Genomic DNA, 26,349 nt, shown 5'->3' on the forward strand with positions numbered 1-26,349 from the left:
GCTCAGTTGTTGAAATCGGAGTCATGTGACTGTTGCATCCTGTGATGAAGGTCACCATCAAGTAGCCTCTCTGTAACACTTTTGTGCTGATTGGCAGACATATCTATTAAATATATTTGATAGGTCTGATGATAGGGTGAATGTTTTACACATTTACAGCATCTCTTTCCCAACAGCAGCTTCATGTTCATCTATAGGGCCGACTGGCCTCATGGCAGGATGACAGTCTCACTTCATTATGTGTGCGCTAAACACCGGGGACTCCACAATGTGAAACACCCCACCCCTTGTACCAAGCCAGGCTGGATTATTCTCATGAAACATGAATTTACTGGTTTTGTTAGGTTGCAAGTTGCAACCAAGGACCTTTCTGCTCTCTTGCAGTGCAGGATTTCGTCGCTGACATGTTATAGTGTTGCAAAATATCAGCGTTGGGTTACTGTGCGCCCACGGATTGTAGTAGAAAGCGCTCAGTTGTCCGTTGTCTGTCCATAGGGAAGTGAATTGTTGCACACTTGTGGGTAATTTCCTCACACTCAAGAAAGGCATTTTGCCCGAAACTTACGTATCAAATGGAAGAATTTTATCATTCAGAAATATCCAGATGATCCAGAAATGTTTATATTCTAAAGGATTCTATAAGATATATCAGACTATTTATGCCAGAAAAAGATTTAGTATGTCCCAGCGTGCAATATGTCAAATGGAGTATGCCAAAAATGTCCTACTACGTTTTGCAGTATGCAAGCCAGCATGCTCTTCTGACTATTATGACCCACAATGCTCTGTGCAGCAAGCATATGAGCAAGAGGATCAAAGTTCAAGGTAAAATGTGATGAGGAAGTAGTATACTTAAGTAAAAAGAATGCAATATATTTATATATGGCCTTAACATGTTAGCAACAGATGCTTACTCACACATTTAGCAGAAATGGATAACGTTTTTATCTCATGTGGGCCATTTTTCTGGCCATGTGATGATTGTAAATCCAAAATCCAGTTTCTTTTTTCCCTGTTTTGGTCTCCACCAACGCCTGTGTGCATATTTAGGTCGCTTCTGTCTGCTGTGAGGCAGGTAGCGTTCAGCAGACTTAGCTGGAGCTTTTTTAGTGAAAACAGCGTCCTGCGTCTGCGTGAAACAGGGCATGATGACAGCAGTCTGACTGGACTGAACCATACAGTAAATACGCAGCTGTTAAACAAAAATATTGACCTAAAAGAGGCTAAAAGGCTCCACAGAGCTGCTAGGCTTAGTAATGATTCTCTTCTGGGCTTGTGTGTGTGTGTGTCTGTGTGTGTGTGTGTGTGTGTGTGTGAGTGTATTGATTTACAGCCACTCATTTTATGATCTTGTATCACTTAGCAAAGTTTCTCTACACCATCACACGTTGTAAAAAATAATATCCAGCTACAATCGCCGGGCAGAAAAACCTTTGCAGCATTGAGGCATTTTGAAAAGCACACGTAGGAGCCTCGATATGATACTGACCTTTACCTCTGTGATCCGGCCCAGGCCTTCAGACCACCATCAGGAGAGCAGGAAAGGACAGGCTGCAACATGCCGTCCGTCACTATGGAGCACGCAAACAGACCTCCACCACGCATTTGCCTAGAAGAGTGCATTGAATGTGGTTAAAATGACCGTCACACATAACCATAAGTAATTTGAGTGTGTTATGAAATAACTTTAACAACAAGCGGACAGATGTTGAGGCACTCCAGAGCAGCGTGTTCCATATTGATTTTGACCTTTTAACTTGACAGGTGTACGGCTGTAAGCTCCTTAAGCCGTCACCTCAGCTCCAGCAGCAGCTTTGAGAACGTGATACGCCAAGTAGAAATAAGAATCTGCCTACAGCCGCCGTCGGGACACTTGCTCGTAAATGATTTACTTCACACACAATTTCTGTTGTGGCCCTCTTTCTCACCGTTCTTCGTGTCTGTCTCACTCTCTCCACTTCCCCGTCGGCTCCTCCTCCTCCCGCTGCTGGGCCCTGATGGATGGCGTTTGTGTTCACATGCTTGTTATTGGCCAGAGCTCCAGGGCTCAGGCGTTAGGTTGTGTTTATGAGAGGAGCCTGCACTGATTCCATGATAAAACCAGATGTTCCCTTACAAGGCTTCGAGCCTCCCTCATCCCGCTCTCATGTCCATATCAGGTATAACCTTCCTGTTGTACTCGGGCCTCACAGCCTCCAAACTACAGCTCGGTCTCGGGGCTCCACAGTGGTCAGAAATGGTTGCGTGTGAAGGACATACATGACCTGTTTGCACTTTGATAGAGAGATACTTTAGAATAGGCTGAGAAAGTTTGTTTCCAGACTGCTAAAAAGGCCTAGGAGAATAGAATAATGACGGATTACTAACTGAAAAATGTAAAGTATTCAAAGCATGAAAACCTGAATAATAACAGCACAGTGCCTGTTCTTCTGTGCTATAATGTGTTGTTTTATTTACATTGATATTAAAAACAAGAAGTGTAGCTCATTCTTACATTTGAGAAGTTACAGCCTCTAAGTGTGCTGCAATTTTTGCTTGACAAATGACCTCACCACACAATCAATTTCACAAAATCGTGCCCATTCATTTTCTGTTAATCCACTAATCGCCTCAGTGCTGACATACATAAATGAACAGCTTTATGTGTAGCCGGTCCGATACGGTTCCTACCTGTCTTTTTACATGGAGGCTCTGCACAAATGTGCACATGTGGAGCAGCTGCCACAACACACCACAGAACATTATGTGAAATGTCATTCAATTACGTACTAAATTCCAGTCACATGCCAAAAACACCAGATAGGAGATTGTTATATTATGAGGAGGAATCTTACAACTGTAAAGTGAGCACAGTGGCGTCTCGGGTTTGGAGGCTTGTGACGTACGCGCTACAACTATGCTGTTCACATTACAGAGTCATCTACCTGGAATTTGGACTGGTGGACATTTGATCTGCCAGGTTAGTGTGCCGTATGACGTATTGCATTGTTGCAACGCATTCAGCGAATGCGTTTACGTGCCAGGGCCAAAAGCAATGGCATCGAAATGATTGAGAAGTTGTAGTTTTTGGCTGTTAAATACAGCATTAAATTCAACCCAGTCAATCACTGCAAGATCCCATGTGTCTGCCAGGACTCATTGAGTAAGATTGTAAACAAGCAACCATAAATGTGCGTAACACCTCCACATGTGCAGGATGTCTTGGGACAGTAAAGGTGGTGCAGCGCTGCAGATCACCTTTGTCCCCAGGCATATCTTTGATAATGCTCATTTCATTTCTGAAACCTGATATTGGCAGAGAGAAATCCGGCACAAAAAATAAAATAAAGTGTGACGAGTCAGATGTGGCTGCTTGTTGTGCCTTCATAAACAGCCGCTTAAATCTTTTTGGATGACATATGAAGCCCTCGGCCGGCTCCGATTGTACTCGCTGTGCGTCACAAGGTCAATGGTCCTTTTAATAATTACTTGTGTTAACACTGGGTGAACCTGGGATATTTATGAACCTGCAGATCAGCAAATCAATGTCAGCAGAAAGGACTTTGAGAAGTACTATTCAGAGTATTTACACTTGGGCTCCCTGCCACCACTCTCCAAAGGTCATACATGCCTATATTCTTGCCAATCTCTCGTGATAGCGAATGAATTGCTGCGTTCCAGGTCAACAGAAAATCTAAGCTCCGATAAAATGTAACCTGCATACAGAGCTGCTGCAGACTGACTGCAACTATTTATAGGGGCATGATTTACTGAATGGTTCCCAATAAATGTGGAGGCCAAAGCCATGCACGGTTTGAATCCCTTTATGTGGAATACATTGTGTTGTGTTGAGCTTCTCATTTCAGGTTCGAGGCCGGACTGTTTGCCGTCACATCCCTCGAATGAAACAGGTGTAATTTATTGTCCGAATCCCGAATTTAACAAGCTGAACTCTGTTAATGAATCCATACATTAAGTATTTGTGTGTAGACTCCTAGTATACTATAGGAACAGCTGTACCTACACCAGCAGTGTGTCAGACCAACAGAGTAGCTGTGCATGTGAGGGACACAGTTTCATATGCCATGCCCACACAAATCCTTTGTAACTGCGACCTATCTTCTAGCATTTTATAAGATTATATAGATATATTTTTCATATTCTCTGTCATTTCTGATTTACTAGATGGCACACAGTAGAATTAAATTGTAAAAGGGAAAGATGCATGTTGTCGGTTCAAATACAGTTCCATCTGTTTTTCTTTTTATGGTCTTGTAGGTCTTAAAAACACTGCTCAGGCTGTATTTTGCCAGCATTAGCAGCTGCCGACCGAGTTTGGGTGTTGAGTACAATCAAAAAGTTACGGGTCGTTTGAGCATGAAACATACCATTGTGGGGAAAAAGTTCATCATTGACGTACGAGGGCTGACCTTACTCAGATGTGGAATCGGCACTCATGCTTTTCTCTGTGTGACTCAATGCTGACAGTTAAACTGAGATTTGTGTCGCTTTGCACTAATTCCCCTAAATCACTAGGGTGTAACACCAGACTAGTCTAGGGCTGCGTCATATGATCACCAATCAGTATGACAATAACTAATATATTTAACGAGATAATAATTAACAAAAAATGGGTAAAAAAAAGCATTTCTTAACTTTATTATGGTAATTATATTTCTGTTAAATTCTATTGATGGCATTTTGTGCAATCATCTATTTGTGTCTCTTTATACCAATATTATAGGGAGTAAAATAAAATGCATGGAAACAAAGAAAATAATGAAAATGAACATTTTCTGACGATAAAACATTTCTACCGACAATCTCAAGAATTGATCCAATTTTGATTATTTGTCATGTGAAAACTAAATCTTTTCCCACATCAGAATCAGGCAAAAGATTGAAAACAAATCTTTAGATTATGAAAATGTATTTAAACTAAAAGTTTAAAGTTGCGTTATTAAAAAAAAAAAGTTTATGTCTTAATGAAAGATGAACGTGTCTGAGCGGCATGTTTGTCTATTTTTACTTGTTTACTCTTGGCATTTTATCGGCCATCTTTGTGGCTTCTCCTCAACACGGAGCATGGCAAACACCAAGCAGCTGCTGCCCCACTTCCGTAGCAAAGCCTCCATCATGACCTCTTTGGCTCTCCTCCCGCTGGTGAACATGTATGCAGCTCTGCACTCTCCCTGTTTTTTTTTGTTTGTTTGTTTGTTTTTAGCACTGTGGTTGATTCCATTTCTATTCAAATGTTTTACTTTATAATTGACACCTGGTGTCGAGCAATGCATATCTTCATACTGGGAATAACAAAGCTGGCAGTGTCAATTCAGTGTCTGTTCTATTTCTATGCTCATAATGAACTAACTGGCTGAGTGATGTCATCACGCAACAATATGTACTGTATCTAAAATTCGCTGACATTCGCCACCATAAGCTACCTGGTGTGTTTTGTGGCTTATAATTTAAACGTTTCACTTGTAAAGGACTTCATATATTCTTCCAAATGTAACACCGTAGGGATGCACGATATTATCGGCAAGGTATCGGTATCGGCCGATATTGACGTTAAAATGTATTATCGGATATCGGCTAGCATGCCGATATATTAAACCGCTAAATAAAGACTGCTGTTTCCTTGATTAAATCAGATTAAATGCTCGAGGGCACGATGATTGCGTCATGTCACCTACTTCAACTTGCAGCAGAGCGAGGGAGAAGTTCAAAATGTCTGCGGCGTGGACGTTTTTTAAGGTGTCGGAAACGGATAGCAAAGTTCGTATTTGCAATGATTGTTCAGCGTTGGTGATACGAGGAGGAGACGCATTCTTTTAACACCACAAACTTAATTGTCCATTTGAAGAACTGTCATCCAGAATGTTACGAGTTTGTATATATATTTTGATATCGGGTATCGGCCAAATGAGTTGTAAAATATCGGATATCGGCAAAAAATCCAATATCGTGCATCCCTATAAGACCGTCTTACTTTAATTCATGAAGCTGTGTACAGGCCAGCCCTGTATTCATCCACAATGAGCACACCTGAATTGATGAAAATGTTTTTTTAAAATGAACCTTCACACTCATGTAAAGTCACTGGTAATGAGAGTTCTTTACTGACAGACATGCAGGTCAGCCCGGGATGGCCTCAAGAATCCTTTTAGTCACCGTCTGTGTTGATAACCATCTTGCAGTACATGCATTTCAAACTTTTGTCACGGTGGTTCTTTTTCTATAACAATGCTCGCCTTTTCAACAGAAGGTGCTGACAATCTCATTGCTCAATCTCGTTGCATGTTTCCACGTGATGCTCTTTAAAGCGTTTTTCTGCAGGACAATGCGCCACAAGTGAACACAATAGGTTAAGTAACATGAATAGATGGGGATAAATGGCTCACTTCTTGTGCGTCACACTGACTAAATATGTGGAGAAATGCATATATTCTCAAGCTCTGTTATACAGCCAGTACAAAACCTTCACGTGGCCTTAAAGTCAATATTGACAAACACTACTTGTCTCTGTGGGGTTGTGAAAAAGTGATGCATATTCACTTCTCGTGGTATTTTCTATTTTGATATAAAAGTGAAAGCGGCTAAAGAGATCCCAGGTCAAATGAGATGCAGTAAATCTGAAAGTGTTGAAGGTCTGCTGGGACCCTTAAGTATCTCCAGACGCTTTCTCTTGAACCGTGGACACGCCTGCGGCCTCAGCGCAGCCTGCAGGATGTCTAGCCTACAAATGTTTTCACCACTGGAGCGGCTGTAGCCTTTTAGGCCTCTGCACCCTTTTCTCCGTACGTCTAATAGAACCACATCAGTTCCATGTCCCCGGGACTCGTCGGGTTTTGTGTCCTTGACGAAATAGGAGTATTGTAAAGGAGCACCATCCAACTTGGTTCACACAAAAGACTTTTCCTGCTACTTCCCAAGTGGCTCGCGGTGCACAGTTACAATTCTTTAGCGGAGTTTTTCTGGGGACACAGCTGGCTGACAAATCCACAACAGCCAGGAAGCAGACAGCGAATGCGATCTTCCCCGCTTCAAAGCAATAAGTGGGCGTGTACGTCTATAGGCTGTGTGCTGTACGTCTCCTGACTCATGTAAACAAAACGCTATAGTGAACCACACGCTCTGCCCCTGAGCTAGAAGATGAGAGAGATGTGTGATCTACTCGTTCTGCTGCGACGAACGTCTTTGCCGACGTGAACCAGGCAGACTTTTTTTGGACAAATGTTTTTATTGTCTTTTACAAAGACACAAATCAAAACGCATCATAAGGCACATCAATAAGTATAAAAGGCACTTGAAGAATTAAAAAATATGCAGATATAAGTGGTATCCGGGTGCTGGATTTCATCTTTTAGCTGCTAAATCGTTTGGTTTTGTCCAAAATCCTTTGGCCTGTGAGTTTTGGTCCTTAGATCAGATGCTTTTGATGGTTTTAATTTGAATTAACCTCATTAATATTAGCTTGATCTTGTTTGTGGGCAATACCTGACTCCGGATCTCACTTCGCACAAAAGGTTATACTTAAATTCCGACTATCCCAACTGCTCCGAAACTACTATGTTTATCTACACAGCACAGAAATCCCTCCACTCAAATCACCACAAAATACTGTTCCACCAAACATCCCGAACTGATAGCTTGATATATCCAGTTTTGTTCACTTTCTTCCACTTCAGGCCAGTGGGTGCATATGAAAAATGCATCTGTATCTCAACACAGGAAGTGGACTGAATGTAGCACAATCATGGCTGTCTGGAGAGAGACTAAGGCTAGGGGAGGTTGAGGAAAGTTGTTTCACTGCATCTTGCAGTATGACAAAGGCCAGGCTTATGACCTCAAGGTGAGTGCGTCAATCCATGGAGATGTACAGTTTTCAAAGCTTATTGTGTAAGATAGCAAACTTACATCAGTTCACAGATCGACGATAAGCATCGCACCTCCTGTTGTGTGACATGATTCAGGGATGTGAAGAGGAAACAATTGAATCTGCTCCATTTCCTCAAAACATTGATTTCACACTGGTGTGAAAGTGGCTCAGAGCAATCGTGATACATATAGAGAAATATTGAAATGCTCATCTTACCTCTTGATTTTACTTGTTTCAATACTCTTTTCAGATGGGAGCTGCTAAAATGCAAACAGCACAATACAAAAGAATACCTGGATCCTAAAGATTTAGTCTGAGCTGGGGTCGTGTGCCATTCATTCGTTATGTTATCCGGCTGTAGGACGTGGGAACATGGTGTCAAGTAACCTAATGCCGTCCAGACACAGCACACCGGTTGGATCGTTGCCTGCTGGTACCTTGTTCTACATTGTGTTTAGGTCAGCTTCGCCTACAGCGGCACACAGCATGGTTTAGCAGGTGAAGGTAGCTTGGATGGGTTGATCTTCAGAATGTATCTTTAACTCCTAACAAGGTGGTCAGTTTCACTTGTTTACGAAGTTGTGTGTGAATTATTTGGCTTTAGGTGAAACAATCAGGCATCGATGTTCCATTTAATATGGTACACTAAACCCCAATGTGTGCCTTTTGTCGGACAGGGAGGAAGTCACCAAACTCCCTTACAAATATCTGGTTATTTAATTTTTGCCTTTCTAGAGGCGACTGTCAAACACTGTTGGATATCTTTTATTAAATTTGTGTGTATTTTGCCCTGTTGGCAGAAACTTCAATATTTGATACCTGCTGTTTGCCACATTCCTCCACACCCATTGTTTTCTTTACATCAGCGTGCTTTGTCTGCTTCTGACAGTTCAGGTGGATTTAAGATACCCAAATTCAGTGTGACCTTTATTCCAAAGACTAGTTCATACTCTTTAGCCTGAGTGTCTTCCATAAAGATTCCACTGTAAACATTATAAAGAATGCTACTTACTCTATGTGCTTTGTGGTGTGCCTTGCTACCTCTGTAGCTCCGCCCACCAGGATTGAGAGAAGAAATTAGCAAATTAAATGCTATTGTTATGGAAAGTGCATCAAGATAATAATGAAACCAGTCGAGGTCGCAGTCAACAGTGGTTTTTGTTTGTTTGTTTCTGTTCGTTCTTGTCGTGTTGTGTTTTTCTGCATAAGTTAGCTTTGCATTTTTTGCATTTGCAACTCTTTTTGCAACCAGACATAAAACTTGTTACAGTTCACTCAAGGCAAGTACCAAATAGTGACACATTGTGACAAGGCGTACCTCCCAAACTAGGCAACTCACACCAAAACAATCTGTATCTTTTTTTGATTTTAGCATGAACTGTCCCTTTAACTTGTCCATGTCTGGTATGATTAGACTATGATTAGTTAAAGCTATTTCTAGGAAGATATTTCATCGGTAGTGTGTCGGGAAAAACGCCATCTAATTTACAAAGAAACTTTAAAAAGTACTTGAAAATGTCTCCAGACGACAGGAACAGACACTGGATCTCGTAGGGCAGACGCTGAACAACACCAGTCCAGTGAAGTGGTAGATGAGTGTGAAAGAGAGGGGTATGACATTTTGCACGAGCTCCTTTCCCTAGTCGAAGAATTTTCCATGGTCCTGCCAGGTTGCCCTGACAACACTGGTGACAGCCATAGGCGGACTAGCCATCTGGAGTAGCATGAGTTTTCCCGTTGGCCCTGTTGACCTGTAGGCTGGTGGGGAGCCAAGCAGCACAGATGCACAACGATTGGTCCTGTAGATTATTGTCTGGATGGACTGGGAGGAAGTCCTTTTATTTCCTCAAAGCTTTCTCCAGGAACTTCTTACTTTTGTCATCAACCTACAAACTCTGATTTGGTTAATTCTTGGAACAGTGACTCTGTAAAGCCCCCCAAAAATGGAACAAAGAGTAAAAATAAGACAGCAATTAATGATCAATTCTGTATGTCAGCATGACCTAATGCGATGTTTCTATCATGCAACAACTTTAAAATCTTTCCATGACGCATTTTAGTGACACAAAAGTCTGGCTGCAAGACTTTTTTCAGTTCCATATGAGTCAGTTGCTAAATTGTGTTAATGTTAATTTGTCAAGATAAATGTTTTATTGCTTTTGCCCCCCAAAAAAATATTGGGAAATTCTTCATATATATAATCTTGAAGAAGTCAATAAATTGCAAGTATGAAGAAATGCATCCTAATAGTGTTAATGTGAATTTTGTATTGACTCATAAAAGATACACAGCACAGAGAGCAATAATACTGTTTCTATGTCCATTTTTTTAAGAGACATCATGCAAACTACAAAAGGTAGTTGTATGTCCTTGTTGCAGGTCTGCACGGTGACATAGCTAGAGGGGAGAATCCTGGTTCCTTCTGTGTGGAGTTTGCATGTTCTCCCTTGTGTTAGAGTGGGTTCTCTTAGGGTTCTCCGGCTTCCTGCCACAGTCCAAAGACATGCAGGTTAATTGATGACTCTAAATTGCCCGTAGGTTAATGGTTAAATGGTTGTCTGTCTCTAAGTGTCAGCCCTGTGATGGACTGGCGACCCCTCCAGAGTCTAACCTGCCCCCCCCCCACGACCCTTCACAGGAGGAGCGGTTGATTAATGGATGGATGGATGTCCTTGTTGCATATTATTTTCCTAAAAAGGCCCAACATGTTGCATCGTATCTTCGTCAATGGCGCCTTGTCACATTAAATGTATCGTCACCACTTCCCTATCATTTAAGTTTTAGTTTAGTTTTTAGCTTTTCTCAGTTACTTAATGCAAGTTCACCGCTGTGTTTATCATGAGGAAAATGTCGTCAGATTAACTGGATTACGGAGAAAATAATCTCTATCATTGGTACCAAACATGATGTTTATAGTGATAATCTCATGGCCGGCAGTGAGTTGTGAAATGTGCCGCCCCGGAAGGAACTAATTATCATAAACATTTGTCAAACCTTTTATGGTTTCTGCTTTATTACGGATTCTTAAAACGCTTCACTGAGGTTGCTCAATTTAATGTTTTGTTAATATGTAAGTTAAAATGCATTTTGGAGATTAAAGAAAATGTTTAATTGCTCATATATTTTAGAGTATATCCATAATGCATGTTCTTATATAGGTGGGTTTTGTAAATCTTTGTAGTGAGTCAGTCTGGGTCAAAAGTTCAGAGACTGTTTCTTTAATCCCAGTCTGCTCCTTCCTTCAGTCGCCTCAGTTGCTGGCCTACCTGTCAGAGCCTTGGCTCTGTGCAGTGCAGGCCCAGCCCCATCCTGGCAGCTCCAGCTATGTCCGACACACACACACACACACACACACACACACACACACACACACACACACACACACACACACACACACACACACACACACACACACACACACACACACACACACACATGCTCTGCAGACCTCTCATCTGGTTAGCTCCCTTTCCTGAACAGGCTTAAGAGAATCGAGTCAGCCCGTGCTCTCTCTCCCTCTCTCACCATCATCTTTTGTTGCTGTGCATGTCTTGACAGCGAGAGACCAGTCCTCATTATCGGTGTGTGCATGTGCGGAGGGCTGCTGACGCCGTGTGTGCGTGTCGCTGCAGACTGACGTCAGCAGTGCCCTGCTCCTCTCCATACAAATGCCTGCCTGCCTGTCATTGATACCTTTTCTCTGCCCCCCACACTCTTATTAGCATGTTTTTATCAGTTCTAGCACCTCTCACCCCGCGGAGTCCAGCTAATATGACACGCAGGTGTAACAACTGGCCGTCTAATAGCCTGCACAGGTTTACTGACTCCTGTTAGGAAATATTTATGACTTGTGTTAAATGTTAAATGACTGTGTGTGTGTGTGTGTGTGTGTGTGTGTGTGTGTGTGTGTGTGTGTGTGTGTGTGTGTGTGTGTGTGTGTGTGTGTGTGTGTGTGTGTGTGTGTGTGTGTGTGTGTGTGTGTGTGTGTGAAATGTTATTTTGATGTGTGCTATATTGTCGCTGTGCGTTTGAGAGTGTATTGTGTGTGTTACTGTTTTGGATGTACGGATATCGGGCTGACATTGACTAGAATGGCAATATTGGATATCAGTGGCTATGGGGCTGATCAATTCAATTCACTTCTATCTATTTATCGTATACATTGTCTACCGGACAATGTAGACAATGTAGACAATGTAATGTAAGTTTGGACAAATTTGTTGGTGCGTTAAAAATATTTGCACTTGAATTAGAATTCCTGTTAATGTTGAGGATTTTTGACCAAGCTGATTGTGCACATTTCATTGTTGTTGTGTTTTTGTTACATTTTCTTTGATACAGTTAGAAAAGCACTTTTAAGTCAAGCCTGATGTTGCCTCGCACTTAAAAGAATTATCATAGATCATAAAAGAATGATAATAAACACTGGCTCCTGATCAGTGATATTGGCCGATTCCCCAAGCCCGGTATCAGGACTAAAACAGTTTGTTCATAGAGGATCTCAAGCTGTTTGTTTTGTATATTCATGCAGGTGTTCATAAACATAGTCCAGAAATGTTCTTTTTGGAAATCCCTGCTCTATAAATAATCTTCATGCACATGGAGGTGCACACACTTACGCAGACTGGAGGGCTACAGGCTTGACGTATGTTTGTAGTTATTATCACACTGGTTCCCTCCACAAAAAGCTAGTGGGATTTTGGATTATTGCAGAAAATAAGCTTTGCTGCAAACACAAGTTTACGATACTTACACGTTTTCTTCAGCAAGATAATCTTCACAAATGATCACCACTTTTATGATGTTTTGAAGCGCGAATGCAGTCGGCAGAAGTAAAAGGCAAACATGGCTATAAACAAACCACAGCACGGTCGCATGAGTGTGAGTATACACAACAAGGCTGTATAGGCCGACTTGTGATGTGATGTGATGACGTCTCTGTTAACCACCTGTTAGAAACCCCCTTTTTTTAGGACACATTAAAGCTTCAAAATGAACTAGCAGGGTGTTAACCGAAGTGTTTTAGACCATAGAAGAAAACCTTAACGTCTCTTCATTTTATATACTGCCTCTATATATATATATATATATATATATATATATAGCTAGTGGAGTACTTCAGTAAAAGTGTAAAAAAACATGATGTATAAGTACTTCATTACAAGTAAAAGTCGTTCAAGGAAAAACTAGTTACAGTAAAAGTAGGAGCAAACTGTTACTATTAAAATTAATAATCATCATCACATTATTATTACTATATCAGATATTTATTCAAAGTTACTCAGCGTTTTAAAGTTTCAAACCAATTCCTCTTTGTGAGATACAGTTGATGTGCTACATTACTTATATCAAATGTGGAAAGATTGCAAACATTTTTTAACAATAAAAAAATTAGATTATAGACTTTTCTGCATTGATGCAGAATCGTTCAACAAAGCGATGCATCAAAGGAACTGATTATTTCTCCCACCTCTAATAGTTATGCATCATATATAAGAAGGATGGTCACATGATCAACTCGTATATAGAAGTACATTTTACAATGTATCCGTTTTAAATATAGCTAGTTGAACAACATTAGGAACAAAAGTAGTATAAAATGGAAACACAATCGCCCCTAAACGTTCTGGAGATGAGGACTAATGGTGTGTGTGTGTGTGTGTGTGTGTGTGTGTGTGTGTGTGTGTGTGTGTGTGTGTGTGTGTGTGTGTGTGTGTGTGTGTGTGTGTGTGTGTGTGTGTGTGTGTGTGTGTGCGCGTCTGCATGCGGACACGTGTCTCAAGTGTCAGCAGTTGTGTGTCTCCGTCTCTGTGTCTGCCCTCATGTCATGTTTTCATAACATCGCCAAAACAAAAAAAACAAAAAGAAAGATCCCCTGCTCTTTGAAAGATTCTAATCTCCTCCCTTGCAGAAGGCCCTCACTGTAAATAAGTTGTTGCTTGGCACACGCTGTGATGGTGGTGGTGGTGGTAGCCGCTAGCCAGCCAGCTTTTCCTGTTCCTGTGCCGTGTGCTGAGAGGCGGAGAACACTTCCATGTGTTTGTGCGTTGTGCACAGATTATGCAAAGGCATACTGTTGTGATGAGGTGTAGACAGATTGTACACATACTGTGTTTCACCGTCAGAAGTAGAAACATTGTCTGTAGGTTGATTTCAATGAAAGCCAGGTGGACATCTTATTTAGCTGCGTCTGCGTTTCCCTCTCTTTTTTTTTTTTAATCAGCATCTCTCGTTCTCCGTCCATGTCCTCCTTAATGGCATCCTCTCCTTCAGCCTTTTCCCATCTCCCTCTAAACAAGCAGAAGGCCAACAACTCTGTCCTCCGGCCGTCTCCCGCCATCCCGTTGCCATGGTGTATGGAGCATTGTTTGCTGGCCTCTATGTCAGGTTGCCATGGCAGGGCTTATTTGCCATATTAAATGTTTGGCAGCATTGTACAGATGCTGATGACAAACACCCAACATCACCACTTTGATCAGCGAAACAGTTACTGATTAAAGGAGATGGGATGGAGCCGCTGATCTGTTTAACAACCTCAGTTATAGATTTTGTACATTATATATGTAGAATAGTAAAACATGTCCGTATGAAGCCACTATATTCTAGGAAGCTGGAAAAAACAAATGAAATGTATTGTTTTTGTTATTATATTAAAAACTTGGATGATGTTTTTGTAATCACACAATGTAGAATAGTAGCATAAGAAAAAAATCAATCCCTATAAAAATGATAAAGTGGATGTATTTGCTGAATAAATGGTGCTTATTGTAGTCCTTTACATTGCTGAATGAATACGACTGAATGATAAATCCAGTGTAAACCATTTTTAATGTGATATGACGTACTTTGTGATTATTCCTGACGTCTGGCTGAGATGTGAAGAAGCAGGATATGTGAGGGTGTGTGTTTACATGTTAGGCTGATGTTGTTGGTGTTTGTGAGGCTTAGTGCTCTGTGTCTCTCCCCCTTGTGGTGCGGGGTGAGACTGCATGCTGACTTTTTAAAAGAAATGCAAACTGCTGTATTTTGACCCATAAAAACATGAAGGTAGACCCAAAAAAACCAACAACAAATGCTGTCCTTCTGTTGCCACATGAATCATCAAAAATAAAGAATAAAAATACTTTATGTTTTCAATTATTATGCTGTCAAAGTGATAGATTAGATTTTAAAAAAAGCATTTTACTAAACTTTATGCTCTTTTTTTAACCTGATTTAATTTTGTTTTGTTTTGATAGTTTTTAACGATGAAAAGTGCATCACAAATAAAATGTATAATCATTTGAGTGCTTTCACTTGAATGATTCATGACAAAATGTGAGTGAATGTGCTAAAGTTTAATTACTTCAATAGTAACAAACCTAGTTAATTTCTATATTTACAAATAAATTCTGTATTTTTACTTGTACTAGAGGAGTTGATTATTTCAGTTTCAGCTATTTAGTGTTACGCAATCTGCTGCAAACTCTCGACACCGCTGTAACGTGCATGTGTGAGAGCTCCTGTTTGGTTACCAACAGATAGCGTGGAAATGCTGCCAATTGACGTAGTTGGGGCCAGATAAGATCTCATAGCTCCGCTTTCGACGCACCGTGGTGGTTTTGGTGGTTTGCTTTTCTTCTTTTGCTTTCAGTGAAAGGCCTCGGTCTGCTGTCGCTGAGGCATTGTGCATTAGCATGTAGTAGTAGAAAGTGCATCATGTGGTACAGGAAACCCTTAATCTAAACTGTTACTACACTGTGTGTTTGGATAACGGGCAGAATAGACTAACAGAAGCTCTGTCGCTGACCTGCCGGTGCCCTCGCCGAGGAGTCGTGACACCAGTCAACGCCTGTGCACCTTTTATATATAAATACCCTTCATATTCTCTGTGATTCACAACATAACATATGGAATAATGACGTTTAACTGTGTTTTTCAGATGATCTTGTGGGACTGGGATCTGAAACACTGGTACAAACCACAGTATCAGGTCAGTACTATGTATTCAGGTTTAAAGGCACACACATGTCTCCATCCATCCAGGTAACACAGGTCTGAGTTCTGTTTAGAGAGCGTGGTCCCTGCAGACCACCTTTAGGAGCCCTCTGTAAGTCACCTTTAGGACATTCAGTTCTTTTGCAGACATTTTTGGCGATGCAGAATAAACATTGTGTAAAAAAAACCTGACATACAATGACCTTGAAATTGTTGTCATGCCACGATTTTTTATCTTACTCGGACATTCTTTGTCTTGTTTGAACTATTTGCGTAATCTGTCAAAGAATTTAGCTCCCACAGAGCAAAAAATCATTATTTGTTCCTGTTAGACGGAGCCGAGCCAGCCAGGACATTTTCCCACACGAGTGAAGCAACGGTTACACGATGGGATTTCACTTTAGATATTATATTAAAGTATATTATATATATTAAAGTACAGGCAGGCTATTTGACAACACTGTCAACAAAAGCCAAAGTTTCAACAAAACCCAGATTATGTTGTTTCTGGATCTGTTTTTCCCATTTTAATACACTCTCCCACAAACTCTTAAAAAATGGACAACTTTTGTGAACGTGTGCACACGGCAGGGTGCAGTGAGCGGCAACGGCGTGGATCTGTCCGTCATCAACGAGGCCAGGAACCTGGTGTCCGACCTGCTGATGGACTCCTCTCTGTCGCCGCCCACCATCTCAGCCCTGCGCAGCATCTCCAGCCTCATGGGGACGTTCTCGGGCTCATGCCGTCCCAGGGTCAACCCCTTCACCCCCTTCCCAGGTTTCTACCCCTGCGATGAGGTGGAGGACTCTGTAGAGAGGAGTGACAGGAAACCCATCAAGGTGGGTACAAGCTAAACCACTGCATAAAGAGATAAGAGGCCATCCAGTCAAAAAAATATCAAACTAAGTAACACACAAAAGGTCCCTTCACACAACGTAATGCTGCACAGCAGTTTTTAATACTGTGAGAAAGAATTTTGCGTCTGTGGAAGATATCAGAGCCACAGAATCCTTGATGGTCACGTGGTAGATAACAGAATTACGCCATTCACATTCTTGATTGGCCAGATTACGTGTCGCATTGTTTTTGCTATTATCAGTCTGAATGTGGCTTACGTTCAGAAATGCATTCTCCCATCAGGGTTTGAGCAGCAGAAACAGCCTCCCTACTCCTCAGCCCAGGCGGAGCTCCGCCTCCTCCTCGTGCTCTGCACTCCCTCCTCTTGACCCCGCCTCTTTACGCTGGGAGCGCAACAACGGCAAGAGACCCCACCCTGACCTCAACTTGGCCAGGTACCCACATAAACACACCTTTCAGAAGCACACATGTCATCAGGGCTGTTGTACTGTAACCAGTTTTTGGAGCAGATTAAAGGCCTCCTCTCGCCAGCTATGATCTTCCTCAGGTGGCTCAGCAGCACCTGTGCTGTGTGACATCAAGGTTTTTTTTTTTTTTTTAGTATGAATGAGCCTAAGGGAAGTAAACAATTTACAAGAAATCCCCTTCATTATAAAAACAGCCATAGTACACCTCACAGGAAACCAGGTCAGCTGAGGTGAGAAATCACATTCGGTTTTGATAAGGGAAGTTAAATGCGCGTAACTATGCTTAGGTGTTCCTTTTACTGCCAGAGTGCAATAAAACATTGGTTGGACTGTAAATATTTAATATACAGTACATCCCTTTTCCTCACCGATGATTTGGTGGGTCATATTTCCCACATAAAGAAAATACACACAACATTTAGATTGCCACAAATGCCAAAAAATGACATCTGTTCCATCCCTTTCTTTCATTGTGCTTCTGCCGACATCATAATGTACCCACAAGCCCTGTCTGAGTTTCAGTTTGCACGGAGAAGCCGAAAGCAGAAGGAGTTGTTATCTCTTGTCTGAGTTAAAGCAAATAAACAATAGGGAAGTGAGTTTAAACAGACTATAAATATGGTAGCTTATGTTTACGTGCATTGAAAGGAACGTAAATGACTGAGTAAATGTAACACTGGATTTCTGTACAAACAACAAACTGTGGACACGGGTGTGTAGTGTCGATATGTGTCCACTGGATGGCAGCAGAGACTAGTTATGTCGTTGGCCGATGAGCTGCTTTGAGTTTACAAGTCATTTTTTGGAGCCAGTGTTGATAATGTGTGTCTTGTGCTCCAGCTCAGGTCTGTCTAACGGGCCCAATCCAAACCTGCTCACCATTCCCAAGCAGAGGTCTTCCTCTGTGACCCTCACCTATCACACGGGGTCCAGGAGAACAGGTAAGACACCATCATCAAACACCACGCATGGATTGATGCTGTTCGATTTTGCCCAAAAATAAAATCCAGATTTTCTTCTCTCAAAATCCGATATTCGATTACGATTATTAGGTGAAATGACAAAAGGCAAAGAAATTATTTCAAATATGCTGTTTTTTATTGAACATTTTGCAAATAATTTCCCCATTGGGATTTGAGTGCAAACCTTGCTCTTATTAAACAAAAAATCCCTCAAGGGATTAATATAAAGAACAATTAATGAACTTATCTGGCTTTGATCCATGTTATCTTCTTGTAGACCTCTTGTAAAAAAAAAAAGAAGAAAAACAATCCGTTTGGGATTAAGAGAAAAACCTCACTTTCACATGTATCTTAAGGTGTGTCCATTAAACAAAAACGAATGAATAAAGTGCAGAACTGTTCGATTTTCACGTTTTTAACATCGTCCTAACTACATAATCACAATTACGATTTAAAATCGATTAATCGAACAGGCCTAATTGATGGCTTCTGCTTTGACCAACAAATCTCATCTCTTCCCCCGTGTGTCACTTTGTCCTCTCCAGGCGCGTCTCCGAGTCTGAGCCCTGGTACCTCACCAAGCCACAGTCTCCTCGCAGTCGGTTCGGGTTCTTCATCGTCCCTCGTCACGCGATCGCCTGTGGAGTTCCCGGACACGGCCGACTTCCTGACAAAGCCGAGTGTCAACCTGAACCTGCACAAGCCCTTCACCCTGAGCTCACCTGATTTCCAGCAGGCCTTCCGTAGCCCCACCTTCCCTCTGTGCACCAGGTGAGACCCGCGGCACTGAGGTGTCTCACCACCGTGTCTTTAGTGGGCGTAACAAGAGACGTCCTGCAGTCCATCATGTCTGTGATTGTTGTGTCCCTTGTAGCTGTGGTCGTCAGATGCTCAAGGGCGGTTCCAGCGGTGACACTGGGGAATCCTATCAACCATTCACCAGCGAGGCTCAACGCAGGCGCTCAGGTTCATGCTCTTACATTTACTGCACGTTATTATGGCGCTGGCGTGGATGTCATGACTGGTGCTGGACATTGAAAGAGAAACGCATCTGAATGCAGTTTAGAGGGTTAACGCTGCCCTCTGCTGGACCAAAAATATAATACAAGTTCAGTGACATGAAAGAACGTATACATTTTGTGGAAAATTCGATTTTTTTTGGTATTATTATCTACATCACTATTGATCAGGTTGTGCACATTAGCCACTGTACTTTCTTATTACTAGTAGTAGGTTTCATTTTCTTTTTGTTTCTATTCAGTGACGTGTTTTAAGTTGGAAAAAAGACTTGATCTATATTATATACAATTATTTCCCATTGAAAAACTTCAATATATGGTAAATCGAGATATTGAATACATGTCAAAACAATTACATTTTTTGACTGCAATGTGTTCATTTCAATTAAATGTACAGTCCAAACACCTATACACAACGTGAATTAAAAATTGTGTGTGTGTTCGTATCCTCACGGCCTTGCATTCACTGTGCACTCTCTCTCTCAGCAGGTGAAGGGTTGGAGTTCACAGGCGAGCCTCTGATCAGGGAGGAGAGCGTGGAGGCGGACGTGTCTGGGGACGGGAGGCCGGACATCGCAGGGAACCAGGGGCAGGCAGAGGAGGAGAAGAGCTCGAGCACAGACCAGCAGACTCAGGAATCAGAGGTGAGCCTGATGTTGGCTTACACATAAAAAATGATCCCACAGTGAGACATACAGCTTGGTAAATTAAACACCGGTATGGGACCAGTACTCAGCTAGACCAGGTCAGATCAGTGTTGGCATCGGGAGGGACAGATTGGATATTTCTTTCCCATTAAGCAACCATATCAGCCAAAGCTGCGTTTTAGACAGTTACTTTAATCTGGACTAGCTTGCAATGATTAAGCATACAGGGATTCAGGTTTGTTTGGGTTTTTTTTGCGTGTTCAGAGCTTTATGTGTCAATGGAAACAATACTTGTCCTAATCTCTGCAATGTTTTCTGATTGCCTCCAGGGTGAGCAGGAGTTCAGAGTAGATCCTATGCTGGAAGACCACGAGGCTCTCATGGAGAGGATGAACACCTGGAACTTCCAGATCTTTGACCTGGTGGACCGAACGGGAGGGAAGAGTGGACGGATACTCAGCTATGTTAGTACCACAAACACAAAGCAGTTCCTCCTGAAGCTACAGTAGTAGTTGGTTTAATAGTCTGTCCACTCCTGATAGATCTCTTAAGAACAGCAAACACTTCTGTCAAGTTGGATATTATGATGCAGCCTTTAGGGCCTGCTAACATTAGCATTTAGTCCAAATTGAATGTATATATGCATCGCTTCAGTTGTAGATTTCAGTAAATAAATCTCTACATCTCAGCACAGATAATGAACGACTTCTCTTTCCCCAGGTGACGTACACCCTCTTCCAGGATACATGTCTGTTTGAAATTTTCAAGATCCCTGTGAGGGAGTTCATGACCTACTTCTGTGCCCTGGAAAGCGGCTATAGGGACATTCCCTGTGAGTGTCACACGGTGTAGTGCATATTTGCTTTTTAATTTAGCGTCCCAGGATGTTCGTGCATATCCACCAATGAGCTAACATTCCAATTGAGTGCTGGTATCCTGGTGAAATGGACTCATTGGAACTGTTACGGTTACAGATCATAACAGGGTCCACGCTACTGATGTGCTCCATGCTGTCTGGTACCTGACCACTCGACCAATCCCCGGGTTCCAGCAGATCCACAGTGAGCACGTAACAGGAAGTGACACAGGTGGGCTCATAAACGCAGGGTTCGTAGACCGTTGTTCGGGTCAGGATATTAGCTGGACACAACAAGCATCTTAGGCTAAAGGCTTGGTTGCGTTATGTCATATCTCTGTTGTGTTGTACTGATGTTAACCAGTGTCACAGATTTGGGGGTTTTCATCATTCAGGCTCATATCAGTGGCAAACCTTCTAAATTTGTCTGGCATGGAAATATATTGGTCTTTAATTAGTTGCATTTTGGTCGACCAATCAGATTTTTAGGTGGCATTGATAAGGAATTATGTCTGCAACGTTAAACAGAACAGAAAAAAACATATTCCCCTACAGCACACATATAGGTGTGGTCCCTCTTTGATGTCTCTGGACGAGCCGTTTTTTTTTACAAAATAATCTTGCAGAGAAATTTCTGATTAGGTCACCCTAAGTGTCTTTTTAAATTGTGCAAACTCCTCCCCCGTTTCCTGCTGCTGGCACCTGTTACGTACATTACTACGTCAGAAATACTGTAATCCTGACTGATGGTGCTTCTTATTTTATGGGATGTGGCCTTTGGTCTGCAGAACACAGATGGTTTGGTCTAAAAGGCTGAAACTCCCCGGCTCGTCTCTGCTGATGATATTTTGGCTCCATTAGAATTTACCAAAGGCTCATCCACTGACGTCTAACGCTGAGGCTGCCAGAACAGCTCTCCTCTGATAAGGGAGGACAGAGAGAAAGGGATGAGGAAATGGCTGCGATATGAGAAACTGAGTAATGCAGTGAGTGAATGAGAATAGAACAGTGTGTGTTTAGTATAACTGTATGGTCATATCCCCCTCCGGTTTGTATTTGATCCAGTTTCCAATTCAATTATAGAGATAATTCAAAAGTAAAGTTTTACTCGACTCAGACTTTACAATGAGCATGTTTTTCATCACTGTCATTGACATCCACCTTGTTTGTTGTGATCCTGCAGATTCTGATAGTGGGATCTCTCCAGGCAGGATCTCCTACGCCTCCTCCAAAAGCTCCTCGATTTCAGATGACAGCTATGGCTGCCTGGCCTGGAACATCCCCGCCCTGGAGCTCATGGCCCTTTATGTAGCAGCTGCAATGCACGACTATGACCATCCCGGTCGCACAAATGCCTTTCTAGTAGCCACTAATGCATCTCAGGTATCCCGCAGTATTTATTGGTCCTCCAAAGTGTTGTAGATTTGAATAGACGAAGTTATCGAAGTTCACTGGGACACATAAACACGATAGTGTTTATAGAAACAAAGGCTCGGATGTTCAAAATATGGGTTTATGCAAAATGACATTTCAACACAGCAGTTATGCCGGGAGACAGTTTGTACACAACCTTCCCCTAAAGTAGGGAGGACAACATCACCATCGGCCCTGTACTTGTGCTAAACCACCCTACACCAGTTTTTACTACTTCCGTTTGTAAATCTTCTCAATCTTTGTAAATAGCGGAGCACTTTTGAAACTTTTCTATTATACATACATACATGTGCATGTGCCCTTTTGTAGTTCAAGCTTTACAAAGAAATACACAGTATCCTCCACGGATGAAATTATGTAACATAACATAAAATGATGTAAGATTTGGGGATTTACGCTTTTGTCTGCACTCTCTCCTAATCCACCGCTCCACAGTGAGAGTTTGCAAAAGGTTTGCAACGTGCCTTCTAACACGAAGGCAAATATTAACAGCAAATATCCCCACTGACGCCTTGTCCCCGAGACAAACCCTGTGTACAAACACCACATCACATACTTGTGCGTCTGCAGGAGTGCAGCATGTCTGCGTGGCTCCAGGTGGATGCTGCATGACCGCAGAGAAACCGCCACTCAACACAAATAGTCACGAGTGATCCACCATTGACGGAGCCACGCTAGACAGACGTCTTTTCTAATCATTACATATCGTATCGTACATATAGTGTCACTTTGGTGCATCGTGTTAGAAACAATTCACTTGAAATGGCGAGTATCCGACAGAAAGCGTATATATTTCCAGTTTTTGAGTTAATCTTTAACTTCACAGTCAACATTTTCATTTGGATGACTTTTCCTTCCATACTCCATAACGCAAAGCCAAGCTATCCGTAGTGTCACTTAAAAGTGTGGATGGAAGGTTTCTGATCAATTGATCCAAATCCATGTCCAGGAGATGATTTATGAGATTATTTTCCCCCCACACGGCCGGTTAATCCCACTGCGCTCTCCCACTGTGGTCAGCCATGTAAATGAGGGGTGGAAAAGGGTCACGGCATGCCCTTGTTTAAATATTGTATTTTCTCAACATCACTAGTGATAGCACCGACACTGTCTGGGTTTTTTTTTAAAGTCCCAGGAAAGCGGGTTAAAAGAAGGGAGAGGGAACTCTGAACCTATTGATTGCGGATGATTAATGTCCTTGTAACTACTTTTAACCTGCTTCTCCCCTCAGCTATACTATAGCATGTGAGCCCGTTACATCTCTACTTAAACCAATATGCATCCTCTTTATCTCATTTACAGAGTGCTTGCTATTTGTAAAGCCATTACAAATTGTGTAACACACTATTATGTAAGCACGTTTCACTGACATTTCTGAGGAAGTTGCAGGAATCTTCTTAGCATGCCGTCTTTCCCCTCTCTCACCACTTGGCCCGTGTCTCCCTTTGGCGGTGTAGGCGGTGCTATACAACGACAGGTCGGTGCTGGAGAACCACCACGCTGCGTCCGCCTGGAGCCTCTACCTGTCCCAGCCCGAGTTCAACTTCCTGCTCAACCTGGACCACGTGGAGTTCAAGCGTTTCCGCTTCCTCGTCATCGAGGCCATCCTGGCCACAGACCTCAAGAAGCACTTTGATTTCCTGGCCGAGTTCAATGCCAAGGTCCGAGATGAAGAAATGTTCACAGATTGCTGAGTTATATGATCGGAACAGATCATTATCTATTTATTTCTGGCAAAAATATTGATTGAATATACGCAGTACGCAGATCTAATGACCAGTTCTAATAAGGCCTCCGTGTTTGTTTGTTAACAGGTGAATGATGTGAACAGTCCAGGAATTGATTGGACCAATGAGAACGACAGGCTGCTGGTGTGCCAGGTGTGTATCAAGCTGGCGGACATCAATGGGCCGGCCAAAGTTCGGGACCTGCACCTCAAGTGGACCGAAGGCATCGTCAATGAATTCTACGAGCAGGTATGGGAGTGTTGAAACTTCAAAATGAGATCTAACGATTAAAAGAGGACGGGGGAAAGTTCAGTTCAGTTTGGACTTTATTGTCCTGCATGAAACGGGGCTTTCTGCATGAAACAAACAAAAAAACAAAAATGAATAGAGCGTTCTGCTCCGCTGCGATGGTGACGGAGTTTGTACAAAGGCTCATCCTAAAAGTGTCTCCCTGAAACATTATAAACCATAATCTTTTGCTTTTTAATCTGCAGGGTGATGAGGAGGCTAGCTTGGGATTACCCGTCAGCCCCTTCATGGACCGCTCTTCCCCGCAGCTGGCAAAGCTACAGGAGTCCTTCATCACTCATATTGTGGGACCACTTTGTAACTCCTACGATGCCGCCGGCCTACTTCCTGGCCACTGGATTAATGAACAAGGCTCCGATGAAGACGACGAGGAGGGCCAGGTGGACACGGACACAGATGAGGATGAGGATGAGGACGACGAGCTGGAGGACGAGCTGGCACCAAGTAAGACACTGTCGAGTTTACTGTGCAAACACGGATCAGTTAGTCCTGAAACATGACTTGGCGTCTTCTTCCGTTGCAGAAAGGAGGAAGAGCCGCCGCAGGCTGTTCTGCAGCATCATGCAGCACCTGACGGAGAACCACAAGGTGTGGAAGAAGACCATAGAGGAGGAGGAGAAGAGCAAAGAGCTCGGCAAGCAGCAGCAGCAGCAGCAGCCCGACGGCCTCCTCCCCAGCCTGCCAGCCGGCTTGCCCTCCTCCCCGTCGGACGACATCCAGGTCATCCAGGAGGAGGAGGAGGGAGAGGAGCGCCAGTAGCAGGAGGCGGGAGGAGAGGACAGTGATGCGTGAAGATGAAGAAGAGAGGCAGTACAAGGACATGAGTCCCTCAACCACCTGCCTTTCACCAACACACACATGAAAAACACACACACACATACACAGACAGTTGACAAATGCACATAAAACACACTTTGCTCCCTCTCTCTCTCTCTCTCTCACACACACACACACACATGGAATTGTTCACTGTGTAGACACTCAGATGCTTAAGCAGTCACGTTGTTTTTGGAGAAACAAAAAGGCCTTACTACTGTGAGCGGATCCTTGCTGCAACGGTGGGAGCCCAACTCCTATGCACTTTCACCCCATGGAGAGTCGAGTGCACCCAGAAAAAAACAAAACACACACAAAAGCACCAGAACTGAGGAAAGGTGCCGAAGAAGAAGAAGAAGAGTGTGGTCGGGGTCCAGCATTAACTCGCCCTCCATGGTGACCCGGCTGTGATGCTGCCTTGAATGCAAAGCGCTTACACCTCCCTTAGGTACAAAAACAATTCCTGTCTCTGAACGACGGAGGAAAGAGGAACAATAATGAAGCAAGTGACACCACGAAGCGATTGATACCCTTTACCAAAGCGAACAGTTCAAACACGGAAAGACAAGAGACTGAGACTGTTTCAGCCTCTATGTCAGGTATATTTTTGAGCGATATATATTTCATATATATATGTATATATTTCATATATATATATATATATATATATATATAAATATATATACATATATACACAGTATATATCATATATATATATTTATATTTATATATCATATATATATATTTATATATATCATATATATATACATATATATCATGTATATTTTATATATATATATATGATATATAATAATATATATACATACACGCACGCACACACACACACATATACATATATATATAAATATATATACATTTATATATATATATATATAAATATATATACATATACATATATATATAAATATATATACATATACATATATATATAAATATATATACATTTATATATAAATATATATACATTTATATATATATATATATATATATATATAAAAATGTATATATATATATAAAAATGTATATATATTTATATATATATATATATATATATATATATATATATATATATATATATATATATATATATATATATATATATATATATATATATATATATAAATAAAACGTGCCTGTCTGAACCTTTATATTGGCCCAGAACCTAGACTTGTGTAGTTCTCTCTCTCCTTGCTGGTGACACGAAACACTGTATCAGACTCAGTCACAGAGACATTATTGAAATGTTGACTGATTAATAGCATTATATCTGCATCATTTTTGATGCTTTTACTCATGTGTACCACCCTTTTTTTTTTTTTTTTTGTCTTTGTTTATTTTTGGATTCTTTAACGCTCCTCGCTTCGTTTCGTTTGTGTGTGAATACTTTTTGTCGG

General features: G+C 41.9%; 1 protein-coding gene across 2 annotated transcripts in view; it reads left to right on the plus strand.

Annotated features, from left to right (window-relative positions):
- pde3b (phosphodiesterase 3B) overlaps positions 1-25,748 on the plus strand; it is a 38,065-nt gene extending 12,317 nt beyond the window's left edge. The window contains exons 2-16 of one of the 2 annotated variants that reach the window (XM_084003134.1): positions 15,783-15,833; positions 16,430-16,678; positions 16,980-17,131; positions 18,005-18,105; positions 18,672-18,897; positions 19,001-19,092; positions 19,635-19,789; positions 20,122-20,256; positions 20,513-20,624; positions 20,767-20,880; positions 21,832-22,031; positions 23,540-23,743; positions 23,897-24,058; positions 24,304-24,562; positions 24,642-25,748. In XM_084003134.1, the coding sequence (XP_083859260.1) occupies positions 15,783-15,833; positions 16,430-16,678; positions 16,980-17,131; positions 18,005-18,105; positions 18,672-18,897; positions 19,001-19,092; positions 19,635-19,789; positions 20,122-20,256; positions 20,513-20,624; positions 20,767-20,880; positions 21,832-22,031; positions 23,540-23,743; positions 23,897-24,058; positions 24,304-24,562; positions 24,642-24,877 (2,448 nt within the window). In that variant the 3' untranslated portion in view covers positions 24,878-25,748. Of the gene's footprint in view, positions 1-15,782; positions 15,834-16,429; positions 16,679-16,979; positions 17,132-18,004; positions 18,106-18,671; positions 18,898-19,000; positions 19,093-19,631; positions 19,790-20,121; positions 20,257-20,512; positions 20,625-20,766; positions 20,881-21,831; positions 22,032-23,539; positions 23,744-23,896; positions 24,059-24,303; positions 24,563-24,641 lie in introns of both variants that reach the window. The other variant, XM_084003133.1, reaches the window with a different exon arrangement.
- The last annotated feature ends 601 nt before the right edge of the window (positions 25,749-26,349 follow it).

This window comes from Eutrigla gurnardus (assembly GCF_963514095.1).
Source record: "Eutrigla gurnardus genome assembly, chromosome: 1".
Taxonomy (NCBI): Eukaryota; Metazoa; Chordata; class Actinopteri; order Perciformes; family Triglidae; genus Eutrigla; species Eutrigla gurnardus.